General features: G+C 37.6%; 1 protein-coding gene across 1 annotated transcript; it reads right to left on the reverse strand.

Annotated features, from left to right (window-relative positions):
* Window positions 1-1,142: 1,142 nt before the first annotated feature.
* On the reverse strand, window positions 1,143-17,456 carry ASIC5 (acid sensing ion channel subunit family member 5). Its single transcript, XM_054633525.2, has 10 exons — window positions 17,417-17,456; window positions 14,900-15,206; window positions 12,422-12,653; window positions 11,146-11,265; window positions 10,062-10,211; window positions 9,340-9,487; window positions 7,783-7,839; window positions 5,531-5,699; window positions 2,084-2,175; window positions 1,143-1,443 (listed from the first exon to the last, which is right to left on the reverse strand). Exons 1-10 carry the CDS (start codon window positions 17,454-17,456, stop codon window positions 1,244-1,246), a joined length of 1,515 nt encoding a protein of 504 aa, XP_054489500.2. The 3' UTR covers window positions 1,143-1,243.
* Between the last annotated feature and the right edge of the window lie 2,415 nt (window positions 17,457-19,871).

A 19,871-nucleotide genomic window follows, 5' to 3' on the forward strand; every position in this document is an offset into this window, starting at 1 on the left:
AGAAATTTTGCAGTATGTTTGCTCTGTTCTTTCCATTCTTCCTCTGTGTTGGCTAATGCACACTTTGAACAGTGGGGTTACAACAACTTTTTATAGGGGTGCTGAGCCAAATGTGCCTGTGCTTGGTAACAGTGAGGGGGGAAAGTCCCAGCAGAAGTGGAGTGACCAATAAATAAGAGTTGAGAAAAAAGGTTAGAGGACAAAAATCAAGGCATCTCTTTCTAGGTAGCAAAAACATTTCCTGTGTTTCCTGAATTGCAGATCCTAGGGCTTATGCTGAAGGGAAGCTTCAGCAGTAAAGTTGCAATGGAAGTTGCCAATGATGGCCAAATGGTAACATTGTCATTATTTATATCTGACCTTAAGGACTTGGCTCTTCAGTAAATACACTTATTACTTTATTTAATCACTTCAGTCTTCTTAAAAAAAACATGAGACTAAACCACTACTGCTCTATATGCCCAAACAGATGCAGGAAACCACAGAAGCTTTTCTGAATACTGAAGTAAATGTTCAGGAGGAAGCCTGAATCAGTACCAAAGCCACAAAATTCTTACACTGACTCGTATTTAGTAAGACTTAGATGAAGCCTTTATTTTCATCTTTCATGGCATTAAACACTGAACTTGACCCATGTTTGCCCACTTGCCATCCCCTTGGATGCCCTGTGGTTCTCTGTAGTAGCTGGCAGACTGATGAGATTTTTTGATGTGTTTCAGACAGATAGTACTGTAAATTTTATTGCTATTAGGCACATTCCTAATTGTTTTAGGTGAAGTTACCATATTCTTCACTGGAATATGTTACAATGATAACCCACTAGAAAACTTGTTAATAAGGAACCAGCATTTTGAGAATAGCAATGCTCCATATTTAAGTCAAGAAATTTCTGTGAGATAATTTGGCATGTGTATTATTTCTCATCACTCAAAACAGAAGATAAAATCTGGGTTATGAATGCTAAATTGTATCATATGTCAGCATCACTTGCTATGCTATTTTAAAAAAAACGAATTTGTTAAAATAAAAGTTAAAGATTACATTTTTCTTTATATGAGAAGGAAAGTGAGACTTTGTGAAATGCACTCTTTAAAGTTATTTAGCACAGTTAAATTATTTTAGGGAATAATAGGGAGAATAAGGAGAGCAGAGAAGGGGGCAGTGTAAAATATTATAGTCTCCTTTATATCTTAAAAAGAAAGGGAATTTGCAAAACCAATTAGTTCTGAACTTCCACAGGCCATCAACATTCTTGTATTCTCCTCTTTTTTCCCTTTTGCATTGGTTGGTTCTGGGATGGATTGTTCCATTGAGGCATTTCAGGAGCTTTCAAAAGAAGAAAGATGCACATCCAACAGAAGTTAGTAAAAATATACTCTAGCAGTTCTATGATTGTAATCATACTGGCACCACAAAACAATCCAAGCTGGCCACCTACATCAGCTGTAATAGAAGGAAATAAACATATGTCATACAAAGCATCTGGTTTAGTCTAGCAAGCAAACAAAACCCTGCCAGGCTCAAGTGTTGCATAAATTCAATATACATAATCCATCACTTTAAGAAAACAGAATTAATATTATTAAGAAAGTTTACTGAAGAGGACTAATGTGTTTTTGAAAATTCTAAATAAAGCAAGTAAACACAAGACATCCTACTGTGAAACAGATACTTAAAATATTTACTACTTCTATGCCCTTTTAGCTGTTCCCTTGCTTCTCATTCCCATGTTCTCCCTCTCCTCTCCAAATCCCCAAAAATGTCACTGTTCTTACAGTCCTGTCTGTGACAGAACCATACACTAGTGCCAAACTTAATTCTTACTCTCAGCTGCTGTCCATACCATGGATTCTTTAATGGAATGACAGGAGACAGTATCAAAAATTACCACGTGACAGACATGATTACTACTATTATATATAAAAATTGTGGCTTCTTGTTCAGAAGCCCACATATGTTTTTTTTATAGTTTTTTCAGGGGGTGAGAGAATTAAAAAATCAGGGGTTTTTTTTGGTCTGGTGTTTTTTTTAAATTACTATTTTTATATTAATTATTAATCAATAATAAATATTAGGCACTCACCAAGCAACTCAGAGATAGTCAAAGCCTTCTGCTGCTGTGTTATTTTGTAGCTCAGATCGTGATATTTAATATCAATACGCACAAGGTTTTGCCTAGTGACAAATACATAGAGTTTACTTGAGACAGTCAGGGGTGCTGCTCATTTTTACCAACATCTGTCATGGTCTGAGTTCAGGGAGAGGGATGGTGTCTTTAACAAAAACTTAGATGAGTTTTGTCCACACCACTTACATGAGAGAAGGAGAAAACCCTAAATCCAAATAACAACAGCAGTTTAGCAGGAGTAGATCTTGCCACTGTGTTCAAAAGGTAGCTCTAGATCTGTACTGTGCTCTACATCTAGATATTTTTTAAGGATCACTGAGAGAAACTTGAATGGAAATGTCAAGTAAAGTGTAGCATCCCACTGTGGAATTGCATATTTAATTGTGCTTATTTCAATTGGCATGTTTGTGCAGAGCAGTGCTTGTCCTAAACTTGGATGTTCAGTTCTACCCTCTGCAAGTAGCTTCACTTACCTAATTATATTCTTGCCTGCTGTGAAAGTGGAAGAGTAGGTAAATCTCAGTTGGAGCAAGACCTGTGTAATGACTGAGTGAAGAGCTCCTCTTTATGGTGTCTTGTCTATAGAAAGACTCTGCTCAAGTCTTAAGTGGAATATAAAAATAGTAGGTTTGAAAGAAAACGGACACAAAAACTGACTCCACACTTAATGTCAATGCCTCAATGTCCAAGTAGCATGTTTTGACCAGTGCTGTTGAACGTCTTTTTAGTGACAGTGACACTGAGGGCTCCTTTGGCAAGTTTGTCAATGACACTGAGCTGTGACTGACATGCTGGAGGGAAGGGATGCCATCCCAGGACCTGGGACCTGGAGAGGCTTGAGAGGTGAGCCTGTGCAAATCTCACATGGTTCAGCAAGGCCAGGTGCTCAGTACTGAACCTGGATCAGGGCAAGCACAAGCACAAGTGGAGGTTGAACAGAGAATAGAATGAGAGCAGCCCCAAGTGGAGGGACTTGGGGTGTTCACTGAGGAGAAGCTCAACACAAACCAGCAATGTGCACTTGCAGCCCTTAGAGGCAGCCTGGACTGCATCGAAGGAAGAGTGACCAGAACATTGAGGGAAGGTCCTCAAGAGTGAAGTAAGGGGCAGAATGGAACACCTGGGGTGTTTTGTCCAGTTCTGGGGCTCCCATCATGAAAAGGATGTAGAGAGAGTCCAGAGGAGGCCATGAAGATGATCAGAGGGCTGGAGTACCTCACCTATGAGGACAGGCTGAGAGACTTGAGGCTGTTCAGCCTGGAAAAGAGAACCCTCTGGAGAGAAATTATAGCAGCCTTCCAGTACCTAAAGGGGGCTCACAAAAAACACAGAATGGGACTTTTTATGAGGACATGTAAGGATAGGACAAGGGGAATGGCTTTAAACCAAAACAGGGTAGATTTAGATTAGATATTGGGAAGAAAGTCTTTACTGTGAGGGTGATGAGGCACTGGAACAGATTGCCCAGAGAAATTGTGGATACCCCATCCCTGGCAGTGTTCAAGGCCATGTTGGATGGGGCTTTGAGCTACCTGATGTAGAGGGTGGTATCCCTGTCCACATGGGTTGGAACCATCCAGGGTTGGATGATCATTAAGGTCCCTTCCAATCCAAACCCTCCTATGATTCTTCGGTGGTGTAACAGCTAAAGGTTTTTGCTTTGGCAGTGACAGTGAGCTCATTAACAGTATTCATGAAAATAAAGTATTTTCGATACAAAGTCATCCCTTCTATTTCTTTGGGTGAAAATTCTAAAATGCAAGTAGCACTAATGTATAAAAATAATCTTGTTCTCCTAGATTCTGTAGTAAGTGTCCTGCCCTTGTAATGGATTTGCTAGCAGAATTATCAGATAAATATTTACCTTTTTCCTCATACCATCTTCAGAAATAATTACATCTCTATGTTTTCTAGTTTGAAATGTGTACTCGTTAATGTGTTGGCAGTATTCCTATTGGTTAAGGCCTGGTAACAGGGGAATTTCTTGTATGTTCCCTTATGTAATTGAATAATTACTGAGTGTGTGTGATGTTTGCAGACAATAAAATAATCAACAAAGATAAAATGTCCTGAAGGGATTATTATTGTTTGTATATAACAGATTTAATTTTCATAATGTTCATTTGGAACAGACTTTTAATAGGGCCTGTAGATATAGGACAAGAGGTAATGGTTGTAAACTAAGGGTAGATTCAGACTGGGTGTAAGGAAGGCATCTTTTACAACAAGCATGGTGAAACACTGGAACAGGTTGCCCTAAGAGGTGGTGAATAGCCCATGCCTGGAAACATTCAAGGTCAGGTTGGACTGGGCTCTGAGCAACCTGATGTAGATGATGATGTCCCTGGTCATTGCAGGGGAATTGGACTAGTTGACCATTAAAGGTCCCATCCAACCCAACCATTTTATGATTTGTATAGTTCCTGTGCATGTATAAACATATGCCAACATATCAGTCAACGTTTGCAGACTGATGCCTTCAAAACTGAGAAAACCAGTCACTGGGACAATGAAACTCATAGATATTTCATGAATCAAATGTTCTATAATTGTTTATAAACATAATTTGATGTTGTATATACTATGAGTTCATGTAGCACCTGCCTTAATACTTATTTGTACTGCTGACATCTCTGGCTATGACCAAGAGGCAATTTAGTGTATGAAACTGTATTAAATTTTCCACCTCCTTTTTCCGAGTAGGGCTTTCAATCACACACAACCATCCCACATTCTCATGCTGCCTCATGAGAATTTGGTACCTGATGATATCAAAAATTTTCTAAAAACCTTTTATAATATAAATAGTTTTAAGGACTTGTACTAACAATAGAAAATGTTCTTAAATCTGTGGCATTGCTGCTACAATAAAACCCAGGTCCTCAGTATTTACAAAACTTCCTTTGGGAGTAGGCTAAAAGGAGAAAAACTTTATACAGCATCTATTTGTGTTTTTTCATTGCCTGAATTTGTGGAAGTGTGAAGATTGGTTTTCTCTAATGAATACATTGTGAATAGGTTTGATAACCCCGCTTTTTTTATTCCTAATTGAAACAGTGATAAAAAAACTTTGTCATCAGATATTAGTGAAAGAGAAGGTAATTGAGAATATTACATTGTAATTGCATTTTCTATTCTTTGTTATGCATTCTTAGGTGTATCTAAGTATATTATATACATATATAAATGTATGTATGTGTATAATACATACATACATCAATATAGATATGGATTTGTATCAACCTTATCCAGTTTTGTCCAAGAGATTGTTATCTCACAGGCAGTTATTAATACCACACATAAGAATATCTTTTTAAGGTCATATTTTCATCATACACTCTGCTACCATGGTTAAAAGGAATTGATAATTTCTTTGTTAGACAAGGTGTTAAGCAAGATTACCTGATGTATTCTGAGCTTTTCTTCAGTTTTGTAGAAAAATATTTTATGGCTTTTTCTCCTCCAAAGTTTGAATAGGTGACAGTGGTAGGATAATCTGTTTCTTCACATGGGGCAGGGCAAGTGGAATTGTGTGTTCCTACTGTACATAATCCTTTTATCTCTATATTATCTGAAATTTCAGAATAAATAATTTTATTCAATATTTCTTAAAAAGCACACAATTTAAAAATTAAAAAAAATACTTACTAAATTACTTTTAATTGTCTTTCATAAATGTGTGGATTAATTATCCCAAGAAAAGTGGATACTTCCTAGTACAGAAGGATCAAGTCAGTGTTTGCAACTTTCATTTGGGAAACTGGTACACAAAAACAAGGGTTGAGATATATTTCTCATTTTTTTCCAGAGAAATGCAGCACCTCTAAGTCTTTCTGCCTTCATTGGGGCTTTATGTGCTTATTATTTCTCACTCACAGTTAAGCAAAAAGACAACAGAAAACTTTCCATGTTCTGTGCTAGCTTTTTAATTAAATACTTAGGTATATATCCTTGGTCTTAATGCCCTTGTGCCTGCCCAGCTCATTTCAGTGCACAGAAAGAGCTTCCAGAGCAGTTCCAACTGTACTTCTATCATCTGATAACTGTAAAAACCTTGGTAAGATAAGTTCACTTTACCTTAACCCCTGCCTGCCATTTAATAATTGGGCTCAAGACAGCTAAGAAGGCTTAGGGAAAGCTTTGTCTCTTCAAATACTGAAGAGAAGTCATAAAATTCTGCAGGTCTGGCTGCCATGAAACTGGGGAGCCATTTGTCTTAACAAGGAATTACAGAAAGAACTACAGAAAATAATCATAACAGAAATCTGGCAAAGCTAGAGAAAAACAATGTGGATGAAAAATTGTAAGGCATAAATGTTTCCTGAATCATAAGCCATCACTGTGAGATGAGTACTGTGATCTCCTGCCTGTGATGCTCTATTTGTCCTGTTTGTGGGGTGGCAGAGGTGGTGTCTGTTCATTCTGCTTGTGGGCTTCTCACTTTTGCAAAGCACAGAGGAAGAGATATCTCAGCCTGTTAGCTGATGATTTGAAATACTCTCCAGGGATGCTGGGGTTGTGGGTTTTATTCTGGAGAGGCAGCCTTTAGATCTGCTAAAATAATGCTCCTAGTGGGTCCTGCAGATACTGGATAAGTATGCTGTTACTTGAGATTTTATCAGATCAATTTTGTTATTTTTGTCGTCTTGCCTCTCCGACACTGTCAAAGGAGGGTCAGCCCCTAAAATGAGATCCCAGAGACCATATATCTACAAATCTTCTGGGATCCAGCTCTGAATCCTGTCCATCCTTCAGAGGAATTTGGGGTCATTTTTTGCTTATTGCTCTGTGGTTCCTTTGACATTCAGTCACAGAATGTCTATTAAGTAAATTAATATACATCTTCCCTCATGACAGGCTTTTAAGGATCATGGTTATATAAAAATGTGAACTTAGTGGAATCCATTTTAAAATAGCTTACAGGGAAAAAAAATAATTGTTCACAGTAGAAGATCTGGCCTGAATGTTGCACACACCTTATCAAAACAGTCCCCCCCACCAACTTCTGAGTCTGCTAATCACTCAGAGTCACATTACACAATAGAAACCAAACCAATTCAAAAATAAAGCTTTCTGAGGTTCGTGAAAAGTTACTTCTCAGATTACCATTTTATGTATTTTCCAGTCTGTTGCAGTGACTTACAAATTTCATACCCACTGTGCATAGATTATTTGTTTATGGAAAAGAATTGCATTTCAAGTGCTTTCAAAATTTATAATTTACTTTTAAAAAGATGAAACCTAAAGCTAGTGATTTCTGTTTTACCTGTTAACAAACCTGTTATTACCATACTGTTCACTCCTTGCACAAAGAATACAACATTGGATCTAGAAGGATACTGTGAAGATGTGAAAATGCTAGCCAGAGAATTGGTAATTGAAAGCATATTAGTTGTATGTTCTTTCATTTTAAACCATTTGTGATTGCTAAAATAAATTCTTCTATTAGTTTATATATACACATACATACACACACTTTTTTTTTTGAGTATTTTTGTGTGGTTTGTTTTTTAATGGGCATATATTTCATGCTCTGTCTGGTCTCTGTTTTCAGAATATTAAATGAACTAGGATGTACTCCATTTCAGATTATTTTCATTATTGATATTGTCTACTATTTGTAATTGGCTTGGAAATCTGAAGTTATTACTTACAGACTGCTGGATAAACACATTTGTAAAACTTCAGCAAGTCACATTCTGTTCCATTTCCTAAAAATAAATGAAAATATTTAGGAGCCTCAATTAACCATCTAACTCTTAGTTCTATGTGTACTAAACTGAAATGTAGTGTCATCAAAACTTGCTCATCACTTCAGGTTAATGATTACACAACTGAGAAATCAATTCAGCTGGGCACAGTGCAGTTGCCAACACCAGGAGGGGTACAGGCTGAAGAGACACAACAGACCAAGCCAGGAGGCTGCTGTTGGAGCAAACACCTTCATTGTGTGTACCAGCCTGAATTGCCTTTAAGCTTAAGAGTGGCTCACTCTTGGTGTTAGCTTGCTAAAGACAGGAATTTCTGCTTTTCCTAGTGGAAATGAAAAAAAAAAAACCCCAAAGTAAGGTAGATTTGATATGAGATTACATCCCATGTGTTTCTGCAGAAATTCTGAGCTTCATGCAGGAATTTTTTGGAGATCCAGGATATAAGATAGTATGATGAACTAGAGCAAAATTTTCAGTTGGCCTCAGTTTCACCCCATTTTAAATTTTTTTCCATCACACGGAAATGTGGTGTAGCAGTTTAGCACATAGTTCCAGAAGGCATTGCTCTCCTTTATCTAATTGTCCTTGTATAAAGTTGTATAAAGTTGTCACCCCAGGCATGGGAGATCCAGACTTAATTGTCTTGGCAACCCCTTTTCCATGCCAGTTTGCAGAAGACTGCCAACCTCCTTTCCCAGGGGTTCCCAAACTAACAGGCTAGAGATTACACATTAGTGGGTCTCCTTTAGTAAGAGCATTCTGCCTTGCTTGAGCATATTTAAAAAATGCAATGGGTCAGTACAGGCTTTCTTGTGATCTAGTGGCTTTCTTGCCCACCAGTTGTGAAAAAAGTGGTGCAAGAGCAGAGATCTGGGTTCCAGAGTTGCTTTAGGTGACAGTATTGTCATTAATGGTGAAAAGGTGTGAGAGCTCAGTGTTACTGCCTTACATTTCTAGAGTGATTAAGAAACCTGGATACTTTAGGGGAGGATTACAGCATGCACCTGGTGCTCCACATTTGAAGATGATTAGAAGGCTTCATGCAGCCTTTTTGGCTTTGTAGAGCCTTTGCTGCTGCCAGGCTCTTTCTGTGGCTCATTTTGGAATCCTGAGAGTCTGTCTTCAAGCCAGCTCTTCTGCTGTGGTTGCTGAACACCTGCCTGCAAAGTAAGTTGCCTGGATTATGTGTGAAAATGTATGCCTTCTTATGGATTTAGTTCCAGCTCCTTAGGAAGTCAGGTTGAAAACTACAGACCTGTCTCACACTCCTGAGGCATAAATGTTTCTTTCTATTTTTTAGACTGTATCCCAAGCATAGACAATGACCCAGATGCTAGGTCTAGCCTTGACCAAATATCTTGCTCGTTTCCTTGGAATTTTAATTAATATCTACTGGAGATTTCTCTCAGATATGTGCTCTATCTCCTTGGCTATTCACTAACATATGAGGTCTTCAGGAAAATGATCAGTGTATGTTATGATGATACTCCTGAGAAATACCTGGAAGAATGAATGGCAAACAGCCACACCAGTCCTGTATGTACCGGGCTTTGCATTCCAGCAAACATCCATTAGTACTATAAATCTTGTGGTACTGAAGCTTTATATCAGGCTTGCACTCTCCCCATGGGTATTCTTGGATAATTGACTGTAGGATAATAATAACAAAAGATACAATTTTTTTGGGGTCTGTTTTAAATGCTGGTATTACTTTTCCACATTTTAAAGTGCTGCAGGAAGCCTGTTGAAGACACAAGCTGTAACATTGTGATTTAATTAGAGGCAATTACAGTTCATGCTCTTGGGATTAAAAATTCATCTCCACTCTCTCAAAGCAAAAGTAGGGCCTGATTAGACAGCTTAGTGTAAAATGGTTCTCTACTCCACTTGAATTCTGCTAGGAATGTGAGATGCCCTTAATGGTAGCAGAAAGTGTTGATAGAGAAACTCTGTGGTGTGTTTCTTTTCATTATCTGTCAATGAGGTTGTAAAGTTACAGGAAATAAAGGCTGACTTTGATAGAGACAATTTGATAGAGAAATTAGGAAAACCAGTGATATTCTCCCAAATTTCGCTTGTGTCTGGAGGAAATGTTATTTTTTGGACTCACTAAGGCATATAAATATTTTACACTCCAAAATGTCTGATTCATTTTTAGTGCTTCAGAAGAGAATAGGAGACAGTGACAAACACTACTTCCAGTCCCTGGGCAAAGCCCTTACCTTCAGCTGGCGGATTGCGACCTGCGCGTGCGTCCCCACTGGCGTCAGCAAACCTAAACCATCAAAGTGCGGCAGCTCTTGGGGTGAGTGGACAACAAAAGTTATTCCAGCATCAGTATAACCAAGGGCAGGCTCATCAGTGAATTTTTCCTGATATAAAAAGAATGGTTTAAAGTACTTTTGGCTAACTTTTAGCTATATTTATTGTGGTACTGCGCTGTTTAGTAATATTTTTGGCAATTTACAAGAAAGTACAGAAGCAAACTGACTTGAATTTCCTTTGTTCATTACCTCTGTGGTTTTCCTTCCAGTTGCTATAAACTTTTAACCTTTTTATTCTTTTTGGCATCCCCAATTTTAAATACAAGAAGTCATAGGTTAGCATTTACTCATAACTTGGAGATTTGTTCCTTTTACTTGCAACTACCCATCACATTTCACTAAGCTTTCCATTATTCTCTTCAGAATCTTTCACTCCTGACTCATAATTCCTAGAGAAGAAAAGCCAATGTCTAAGTAATTTATCAGTCTGTTGGTTTTCTTCCCTGTTCGCACAAGGTGATATTCCCTATGTTCTGCCTTTTTGTTGGCCAAAGACAATTCTGATGTCAGAAACAATTTACAGTGCAAAGGTCTTGGCTGGCATTGAACTGCTGCAGCTGCTCCAACTAAAATTTGGTGCTACATGGAAACTGATACCAGGTGACCTTCCCTTCTGGGCCTTTCATTAAGGTGAACTGCTTGTATAAAATTAAATCACTCTTCTGATGACATGTTGCAGTTCTGGATGAGCAGTGCATGTGTATGCTCACTCACAACCTTCTTCCCCTTAGCTGGGGACAGAGTCACTAATAATTCTGTCTTTTTAAAGCTCTGTTTCGGTATTTCCTTTAAAATACCCTCTCACTTGGAAATAGTCTTGATTTTGAATTTTGTGCATGAAATTCTGGAGGCCTATGTAAACCCAATCAAACAAAAATCCCAGACCAAAAAAAAAAACCCCCAAAAAAAAACCCCAAAAAACCACATCTAATTTATAAGTTAGTACGTGATTCATTGCTTATAATCCTTAGGATAGCTGTACCTGCTGGACATCAAAAAGCAAATGTAAGCCTCTTCCAGACAAACTCACTCTTCTTGCTGAAAGATCATTGTGATTAAAAGTAAAGCAGTTTCCATACTCAGTGAACACATGTTCAAAATCCTTCAATAAAGGAAAATAGGGAAGGGTGAAATGAAAGAAAGAACACTTGTAGTTTCCTTAGTTAATTACAATGCAAGAAAGGGACTACTGGGGTTGTTGACTTATTTTGTTTTATTTTTCCAAAGTGCTCAATATTACAATCAGAAAAGAGGTGTTTAATGAAATACTCAAGAGTATTTCAGCCCTTTCTATAGGAAATGAAGTTTAAAGAAGAAATTTCACATTCTTTATTAATACTAATGAGCTGCTCAGAATAATTTAATGAGGTTCTGTGTTATTTCTATACCTGTTACATTATATATAACAGGTATATATTATATATTCAACAGGTATATATATATTCAAAAATAAATTTTAATTTTTTTCCATTAGCTGCTTAGTGAAGACTGTTTCAAAACTAAATGTCATGTTACATATTTAAGTACAATATTTGCATTTTTTCCTGAAACCACCTTGTAATTTAATATGACTGCATCTCATTGCTTTAGTTTAGTTCTTAGCACTAGTTTCTTCCACTTAAGAGAAGTCTCTAATGCCTAATTTTAGAATCTACAGCATATCTAATTAAGATTAGATTAATCTGAAAGGATATAGACCTGACTTCTTTGTTCACAGTTTCTGTCTAAGTTGGGAATTCCTTTACAGCAGAATTGACATAAAAATGGGATGATCATATTTTTTGGCTGTCATCCCAAATTCCCAAACATGGGCTATTTTCTTTTCAAGATTTAAAATTCCTGTTACCCTGGCTGTCTGTATTCTTGACCTCAAGAACAAAACCACAGAATCACGTGCTGTAAAAAAACTTGGTTCAAACTGTCCTTCATTGTAGGCCACTGATGGAAAAGGTTGTTAGATACAGCCTGGGGGTATGACAGCTTTCAAGGGCTGCTGTCTGTGCAGAAGTGGCATTAGGCAGAGAGCAATTTAAACTGAAATCCCATCTTACAGCTCAGAGAGTCCAGCAGGCTGCCTCTGTAGTCAGTGGGAGAACTGAGACCCCCAGGGTAATTTAGAGCAGGACTTTTGTTCTCTATTTTCTGACTGTAAAAGAGCATAGGGGAGCAGGTGGCAAAGCTAGGTATTTTAAGCTGAGTATAAAGAATATATCCCCTTCCTCTCTGTGCTATTGTTTTAATGAAATAAACATATTTACCTGTGGGTAACATGGCTTTCCAAAAAAATCACATTCAAGCAATGTGCTGCTGTTCAGATAAAATCCATTTTTCCTTGTAAAGTCTTTGATGCTGAAGTTCTGGTTCCCAAGAAGGAAATCATTTAACTCCTGGGAATATTTGTCTTCCGTAGCAATTTTTTGGAGAATTGCAGATACAGTGTTCCAAATTAAAAAAATTACTTTCAGGTTGCTCACAGCATGAGCTTGAAACCTGCCAATGAGAAAGAGAAAGAATTGCTTGGGATTCTGTAGTTATAGGACTGATCTCAAGGCTAATTTTGACAAAACTGTGACACAATTTGCTGTCTGCTCACAAACTATAAGTGATTCTTGCCCAACAGGTTGCAGTTTGATTTCTACAACATGAACAAACAATATGGTCCCTATCTCTAGGATTGTGTCTTCCATATCTGGAAACAGCAAATATACACCTTCCCGTGGCTATTCTGGTCAGTCATATAGGAAATATTTCTGTTGTGTGTGGTTGTTTACTAAACACTAAAAACCAAATCCTCATAGTAAATGAACTGTCACTGTCATATTCTCTGGAAAAATCCCTTTGCCCAGGATTCTTCTCCTGGGAAGCTGAGAAGCCTCAGAGAAAAAGGAAAATAATATGATCTCATTTGCTTCTCCTGTGTTTTGCTGCTGTGGAATGTTTTTGGTGATTGTTTCATTGGTTTCTGGTGTGAGTGTTTTTCCTCATTGGCCAACTGGGGCCAAGCTGTGTTGGGACTCTGGAAGGAGTCACGAGCTTTCATTTTTATCTTTTAGCCTTTTGTAGGTGTCTTTTCTGTATTCTTTAGAATAATTAATTTAGTATTCTTTAATATAATATAGTATCATAAAGTAATAAATTAGCCTTCTAAGAACATGGAGTTAGACCCATGTTCCTTCCATTAGGAAGTTAGATCCATCATTTCTTCCTTTGTCTGGAAATTCTGCAAATACAAAAATGAACCATTCACATAAGCCAACAACCAGATTAGTAGAACCGATGACAAGCTGAACAATTGAGTTTACATGTGGGCACCTAACTGAGAGGAGATGTCCCTTTCAGAAAAAAAGCTGTCTTCCTTAATTTGGAAATTGAATTCTAAGCACATTTGCAGTAGTCTCATGTACCTGGTTTACTAAGGCACTACACCCCACTGTAGACAGCTGAGCTGGTGGCATGGTGGTTTAAATCAAAGATGATCTTTGAATCCACTTGAAAAGTCTCAAAAACATGATGAGATTTTGGTGGTGCTTTCCTTATGTACAGCATTGAAGTTCTTTATTGAAGCAAAGGCTTTACAGAAGTTATAAAGCTATTTTTTAAAATGTATTAATGTAACATATTTTTGTAATAGATCTTAATGCCCCAGTTTAAGGAAAGTTAGAGGAACAGCTCTTCACCACTAAATTTGAGTCAAAAAATAAAGACAAAGGGGGTGCTGTGCCTCTTTGTCCTGCTAATGAAAAAATGCCAGTTAATAAAAACAGGAGGGGAGGATAAGCACAGCGTGACTGGCAGATGGGTAGGGCAGCAAACTGCTACTTAGATGGGAAAATGCTGTGCTCAGTGGCTGACTCCTTACAGTGTGCTGCTGCTATAGTTACAAGAACTGAGGCTTGTTTATAGCAGCCAGCCCACTGCAGTCAGAGGGACTTCTGTCTGCAGTGCACATCATGTGTGTAACCCAGGGTAGCTTTATGCAGGAAATGAGGAGGTGCAGAGGGAGGCAGAACGACTCCAGGCCTCTAAGGCTTGGGCTTCTGGCTGATTCTGCCAGCAAAAGGTGGAAAATGAGAAAATTACTAATTTTTGAGAAAAACATATGGATAAACTTTCTGTGTTTCTAAAACTGTTCCTAAATTATGATTTTGCTCTAAAAATCAGACCAAAACTTTATTAAATTATTTTTGAATTGGCTACACTGAATGTTGGCCACTGTCTTCAAATGCAGAAATCTCTAGTGAAGTTCAGAGACACGATTTCCAAAGAACCCAAATGCTTTCCTCCTGCAAAAGCTCCGGACATCAGCAGGAGTTGTAAAGGCTGAGCATCTCTGAAAAAGGAATATCTGTTTTACCTAAGATTTTTACCTTTGCATGAAGTTTCTATTTAAAATCATTTGTTAATCTTGTCTTTTATTTTAACTTGAATGTGGCTGATGGCTGTCCCTTAGTTACACTGAAAAGCAACACTCCTACATAGAACACTATCACCAGAGTTTTTCTATTCCAACTTCTGCTGTGAAACTTAAAAATCATGTCATATGAAGGAAGGGGAAGATTATAAAAGCAACCTCCCTTTCTTGAGTCTCATATTTTAATCTTCTTTTAAGTATCATGTGGTGGTGTGGAAGACATGTCCCTCATAGCCATATTTGCCTTGGTTTATGTGATCTGTCCAAACAGGTGGTGGAACCTGACTGTTGTGTCTTAAGAACAAACAACAAACATAATTTTTACCTGTTCAAGTTGCAGAAGGTCACAGCTGGGAACTTGACTTTTTCCACGTACTGAACCACCATGGTAGTGGTGGTTGGCCAGCTGAAGTAGTAGATGAAGCGGCTGCAGATGTGCCAGGCAGCAGTGGCAAGGCAGCCTGCCACCACCAGCAGCCACAGCACCCTGCGAGCCTTGCTCTGCCTGTGGACAATGTTATGCACACCATGGAATGAAGTGGAGGAGGCAAACTCCTTGTGATACTTCCTTCTGTCTTCCCAATCTGGCAGCAGTTTCTTTATTAAACACAATCGTATCTTTTCCAGTGTTCCTGAATGTGGAACAAAGTTGAAATGTAAAAAAAAAAAAAAAAAAAATAGCATTTAACCATCACTTGAAAAAAAGGAATCCACATAATTCTGATGTAAATTTTCCCTTTAATTGTAAATTCTCTCTTTAAGTAATGAACTTGATTCTGAGGATGGAATAATTGTGTGCTAAGAGGTGGGCTCAGTGTTGCCCTGAGTATAAAGTGTATCTTGCAGTATTTCAAGCCCACAAATGTTTAAGCACTTTAATTTAAGAGTAGTTCCACTTCTGGGGGAAAGATAGGATTTTGACATACCTCAGGGCTCTAAAATCATACGTTGCTGTGAGCTTATGAGAAAAGTTAAACATCTAATTTTTACAGTAACAACTCCATAAAGGACTAGTCCTTCACACATGCTCTGACAAATTAGGTTTAAAATGAATGATATGGAATGATATGAAAGGGAATTTCACTCTTTCACTATTAAAATTTTCAAGATAAGAATTGGAAGGTTGCAGGTTCAAAAGAATATCTAATCTCATTTTCTTGGGTTCACACTTGTCTGATTCCATAGCTCTGAAATGGGATGGGTTTAGTTTTCAATTGTATCATGTTTTCTATAAACTGATATTAAAATAAACCAAACCAAACAATTTTTAAAGTTTAAAAAGGGCTATAACAATAATGAATGTAGTCAATATCTGGAACTGCAGTAACTTTCCTATGCTTAATACAGAATAATCTTTTAGACATGTATATAAACATTATTTTCTCTCCCAAAATATCCAAATAAGGGAAACTTCATGAGACCTTTTTTTGTACCTTGTCAAGATTGGATCACTCTTTTTTGCAAAGTGCTTCTTTTATGGATTGCCATCCACTACTTTTCTTTGGCATTAAGTCCATAAGAACAGTAAATCAAAGAAAATTTGTGAGACAGTTTTTAATATTTGAAAATGTATTATTTAGATCAGTGTTTAACAGCAATTAATTGCTTCCCTTCTTCTGTTTTTATAAAAAAATTAGATTTAATAGTTTGCATGTGTGGTGGGAAGAGAATATAGCCTTTTTAAGACTGAGTTACTGGAGGCTATTACAGCTGGGCAAAGGAACAAAGGGATGTAAGAGTCATCTGCCAGAGCCACATCAGCCACATCGTGACCACATCAGTACTCTGGGGCATTCCTTTGGCCCACAGTCTCTGGACCATGATAATGAAATCCCAGATGGTGCTGGATTTCAAAATGTTTCTGAAAGGAAAGAATTTACTTTATGTTGCTCTTTTAAGGTCTGTGTAAGACTTTGATCAATGTTATGTAATTTACTCTGACCTCGTTTTATCATCAGACAGTTTTCCGCTACAAAACCATTCAAAAGTTTCTCTCCAAGCTCTAGTGACTGCTGGAGCCCACTGCATATCTGTTCAGCCATGTGTGGTTTTGTACATCGTGCTGGAATGGAGAAGATTTCTGGTTTTGCTCTAGGCTTCTCTCTCACTAGCACGTGGACAGTGGGACGAGCTCTTTGCATGTTCCCCAAAACAGAGCAGAGGGAGAAGTACATTCCTACACTCCTACATCTCTGCATCTGCTGCCTGTAGACTCCAACAAGAGATTGCAGGCAAATCAGATCCTTTTCTCCAAGGATAATGCTGTGACTATTTATTTCTCCTGCATGCACTGTGCTAGGTATGAGAATGAAAGCATGTCCCTACATAGAAGCCAAGTGCCTTCAAAAAACACTAGTTACCTTAATCAGCAGAGGTATAACTTTGAATCTAAGCAAACATTAAGCTAAGCTGTATTTCTCCTCCTGTGCATAGCTAGTACAGTAAATATTAGTAAGTAAAAATGATGTTTCACCTGAGAAAAACATTAAAGGTTTTGGTTTTAATGTATAGGATTATCTAATAGTAGCATGTTGCTGCTTTCATTAGCACTACTTTGTTAATGCCTTAAAGAATCCTTACTCTACTTCCAGATTTCTTTAGAAAATGCTATTTAGCAATTGCTTAGTTAAAACTGTATTAGCTTTATTCTAACTATACAGAGGGCCAATAGCTAAAGGTTTTTAAAATTTCTTAAGTAAGCATACAATTTTTTTTCTATGAGCTTTTTTGAGCTCTCCCTTCTTTGTTGTATCTTGAAAAGGTACAAGATATTGCTACTTTTGGACAAGATGACAAATAACAAAGCTGTTGGTAAAATACTCTAATATACCTAGTTACATACCTTTGGCATCCCATTGAATGAATCTCCTGAGCTGGTCCATGAGGCTGTGCTTATTTCAGTAAGGAAGGGATGGACAAGAAGCTGCCTTACCACTGTGATCATTGCCAGGTAGTGGCTTTTATAGAACACCAAATGGGAGGTGATTCTCAATGCCACATGGGACTGGGTAATTTACCTGCTGGGGTTGCTATGTTTTGCCTTTTATTAGCACAGTCTGCAATGTGAAGGAGATAATTTTGATTACAGGATCAGATGTACACCTTTATATACATTTCAATTACTTATTATGCTAATAGTAGTACAAGTGCACTTGTGTATTGCATCACCTTACAAATTTCTTTCATATATTTTCCTTTTGTTTTAGAAAGGCCTATGATCTTTGCTAAAATACTGTGCTGTTCAGAACTGAATGGCTTCTCTTGAAATTAATAAGTAGTCCCTTCCTGGTCTGGAGGGCAGTAAAATGTCTTTCACTGGGTTCCTAGCAGGAACAGGATATAGTTCATCCACACTTTGAATTGCTGCCTTCAGATCCAGCTCCAGATTTCATGTTCTTATGGACATTTCAGCAAAAATGAGCTGGTACTCCTAAGAACTAACCCTGCAGGCAAGGATGAATATACATGCAGGCCACAATCAGCAAGGCCTTATGCAAAAGTACAGAGGCTGCTTTTTTTGTTAATGTGCAAAATTGTCTTGTTTGAAATTTATTTAAAGAAAAGAGCTGAACATCTAACAAAAGTGAATAAAAATGCTAGAAGATTCAAACCTGGGATGTACTTCATTATTTGCTTTAGGAAAAAACAAGAAAAAAACCCCCTCACATTCTCTTTCTGATCTCTTTACTTCATTCCCTCTGTTAGTAGTTGTCCCATTGGTCACCTACAGAGTTCTTGGGTTACCAAGTGTATCAGCTTGGGTCCTTGGTGCCTCACTGCCTGGTTGTTTGCTATTTTCTGGCTGTGTTGTTAATGCTACAAGCAACAAGGTAAAGCACTAAATTCCATTTAATTACTCCTGGCTAACAGGTTTCTGTACTCTACTGCTTGGAATTTCCAGCTCCGTTCATCACTGTTGCCTCACTGGTGGGACTCTCTGCCAGGGCAAGTTTTGCACAGCACTTGTGTTGACACAAGCAGTTTTTTAGATGTTTGTAACTTGAGCCCAGCTGATGCTCTGCTGAGCAGCTTCTGAGCCCTGCAGATCCATTGACTCCTACTAATGCAAACCACTGTAATTCACAGAACCCAGACAACACCTCTTGCCTGAGTTGCTTGAGTTCATAAAACAAATCATGTTAATCTTTTATACTGCTATGTGTATAGAATTAAGAAGCACAAACTGTAAGTTACTTGGCTCTCTATACAGCAAGTGATTCAACTTTCTTTTTTTTAATTATGTTGCTGCCTTACAAAGAATTGTTATGCTTATGCAATACTTTAGATGAACAAGGCTTATGTTGTCCCCTTGTGTTTTACATGAGAAATTTATTTTGAAAAATTTCTTTTATGGTTGCTTTATATTAATTCTTAAGCAAACACCAATGGGCTAAGATCAACCATCTTATGTTTGTTCATCCTTCCCAAATGGCATGGACAAAAAGGTTCCAGGTTGTAAATTGGTCACAGACAGCTTGTTCTGGCCATTCACTCCTTCCATATGTATCTGGTTATTAAAACCACACATTCCCTAATACTTAATGCAGTAAACATAGGAAAACCAGCTGTTGACAGAGGTGGTCACCGTTTTTTGCATTCACACATAATGCAAATTTTGTACTCAAATTATTATTTGAAGTCAATCTTAAGTGCTGTTCAGTTCTGCTGTTATGGTGCTAAACTAAAAAGTAATGCTGCAGCCAGAGTAACTACATAGCTATTTCCTGAGACAAATAGATAACTTCTTTCTGATAAAGTTCATTCTTTGTAGCCTGGTTGCAGCAAAATGTCTTCTGAGAATTCTTACGGGTTGCTGAGATAAAATGCATGTGTACACATTATGTATTTGGTGTATATTTAGCTTTCATTGGACAATATTGTATTTCTTAGAATATATTAAAGTGTTTCTTTCCAATGCTTGTTACATTGCATCACCCTCTATTAGTGTTTTTTTGACATTAATGCTTCTGATGTTTTGCTTAGCTCTCTCTTTTAATAGAAGCATCTCAAATATTATCTGCTTTTAAGACAGAAGTAATGCATTTGCTAATATCGCAGACTACAAATACTTTTACTCAATTAATACAAAAAACATTAGCAGAAAAAGGCAAAACAGGAAAATAACAATGGAGTGATCACTGCCTGGATTGTTGCAATGTGTTGCCATTGCCATTTCATGGAATGCTGGTAACTAATAGTATATGCAAGCATCTGTCTTGCTCCTTCCCTAGAGCATGTGCTGAAAGTGGATTCAGCAATGGGGGGCAGAAGGGGCTGCAGCAGGAGGTGCTCAAGGA

This window comes from Agelaius phoeniceus, chromosome 4 (assembly GCF_051311805.1).
Source record: "Agelaius phoeniceus isolate bAgePho1 chromosome 4, bAgePho1.hap1, whole genome shotgun sequence".
Lineage (NCBI taxonomy): Eukaryota > Metazoa > Chordata > Aves > Passeriformes > Icteridae > Agelaius > Agelaius phoeniceus.

What these genes read in the sequence shown, in the direction of transcription:
- ASIC5 (XM_054633525.2), bottom strand. Translation starts at nt 17,456, where the DNA reads ATGGACCAGCTCAGGAGATTCATTCAATGGGATGCCAAAG. An exon ending in ACCTTCTGCAACTTGAACAG is followed by an intron (nt 12,654 to 14,899) that starts GTAAAAATTATG and finishes TCTCATTGGCAG; the next exon opens with GTTTCAAGCTCATGCTGTGA. An exon ending in GAAAGCCATGTTACCCACAG is followed by an intron (nt 11,266 to 12,421) that starts GTAAATATGTTT and finishes CCTTTATTGAAG; the next exon opens with GATTTTGAACATGTGTTCAC.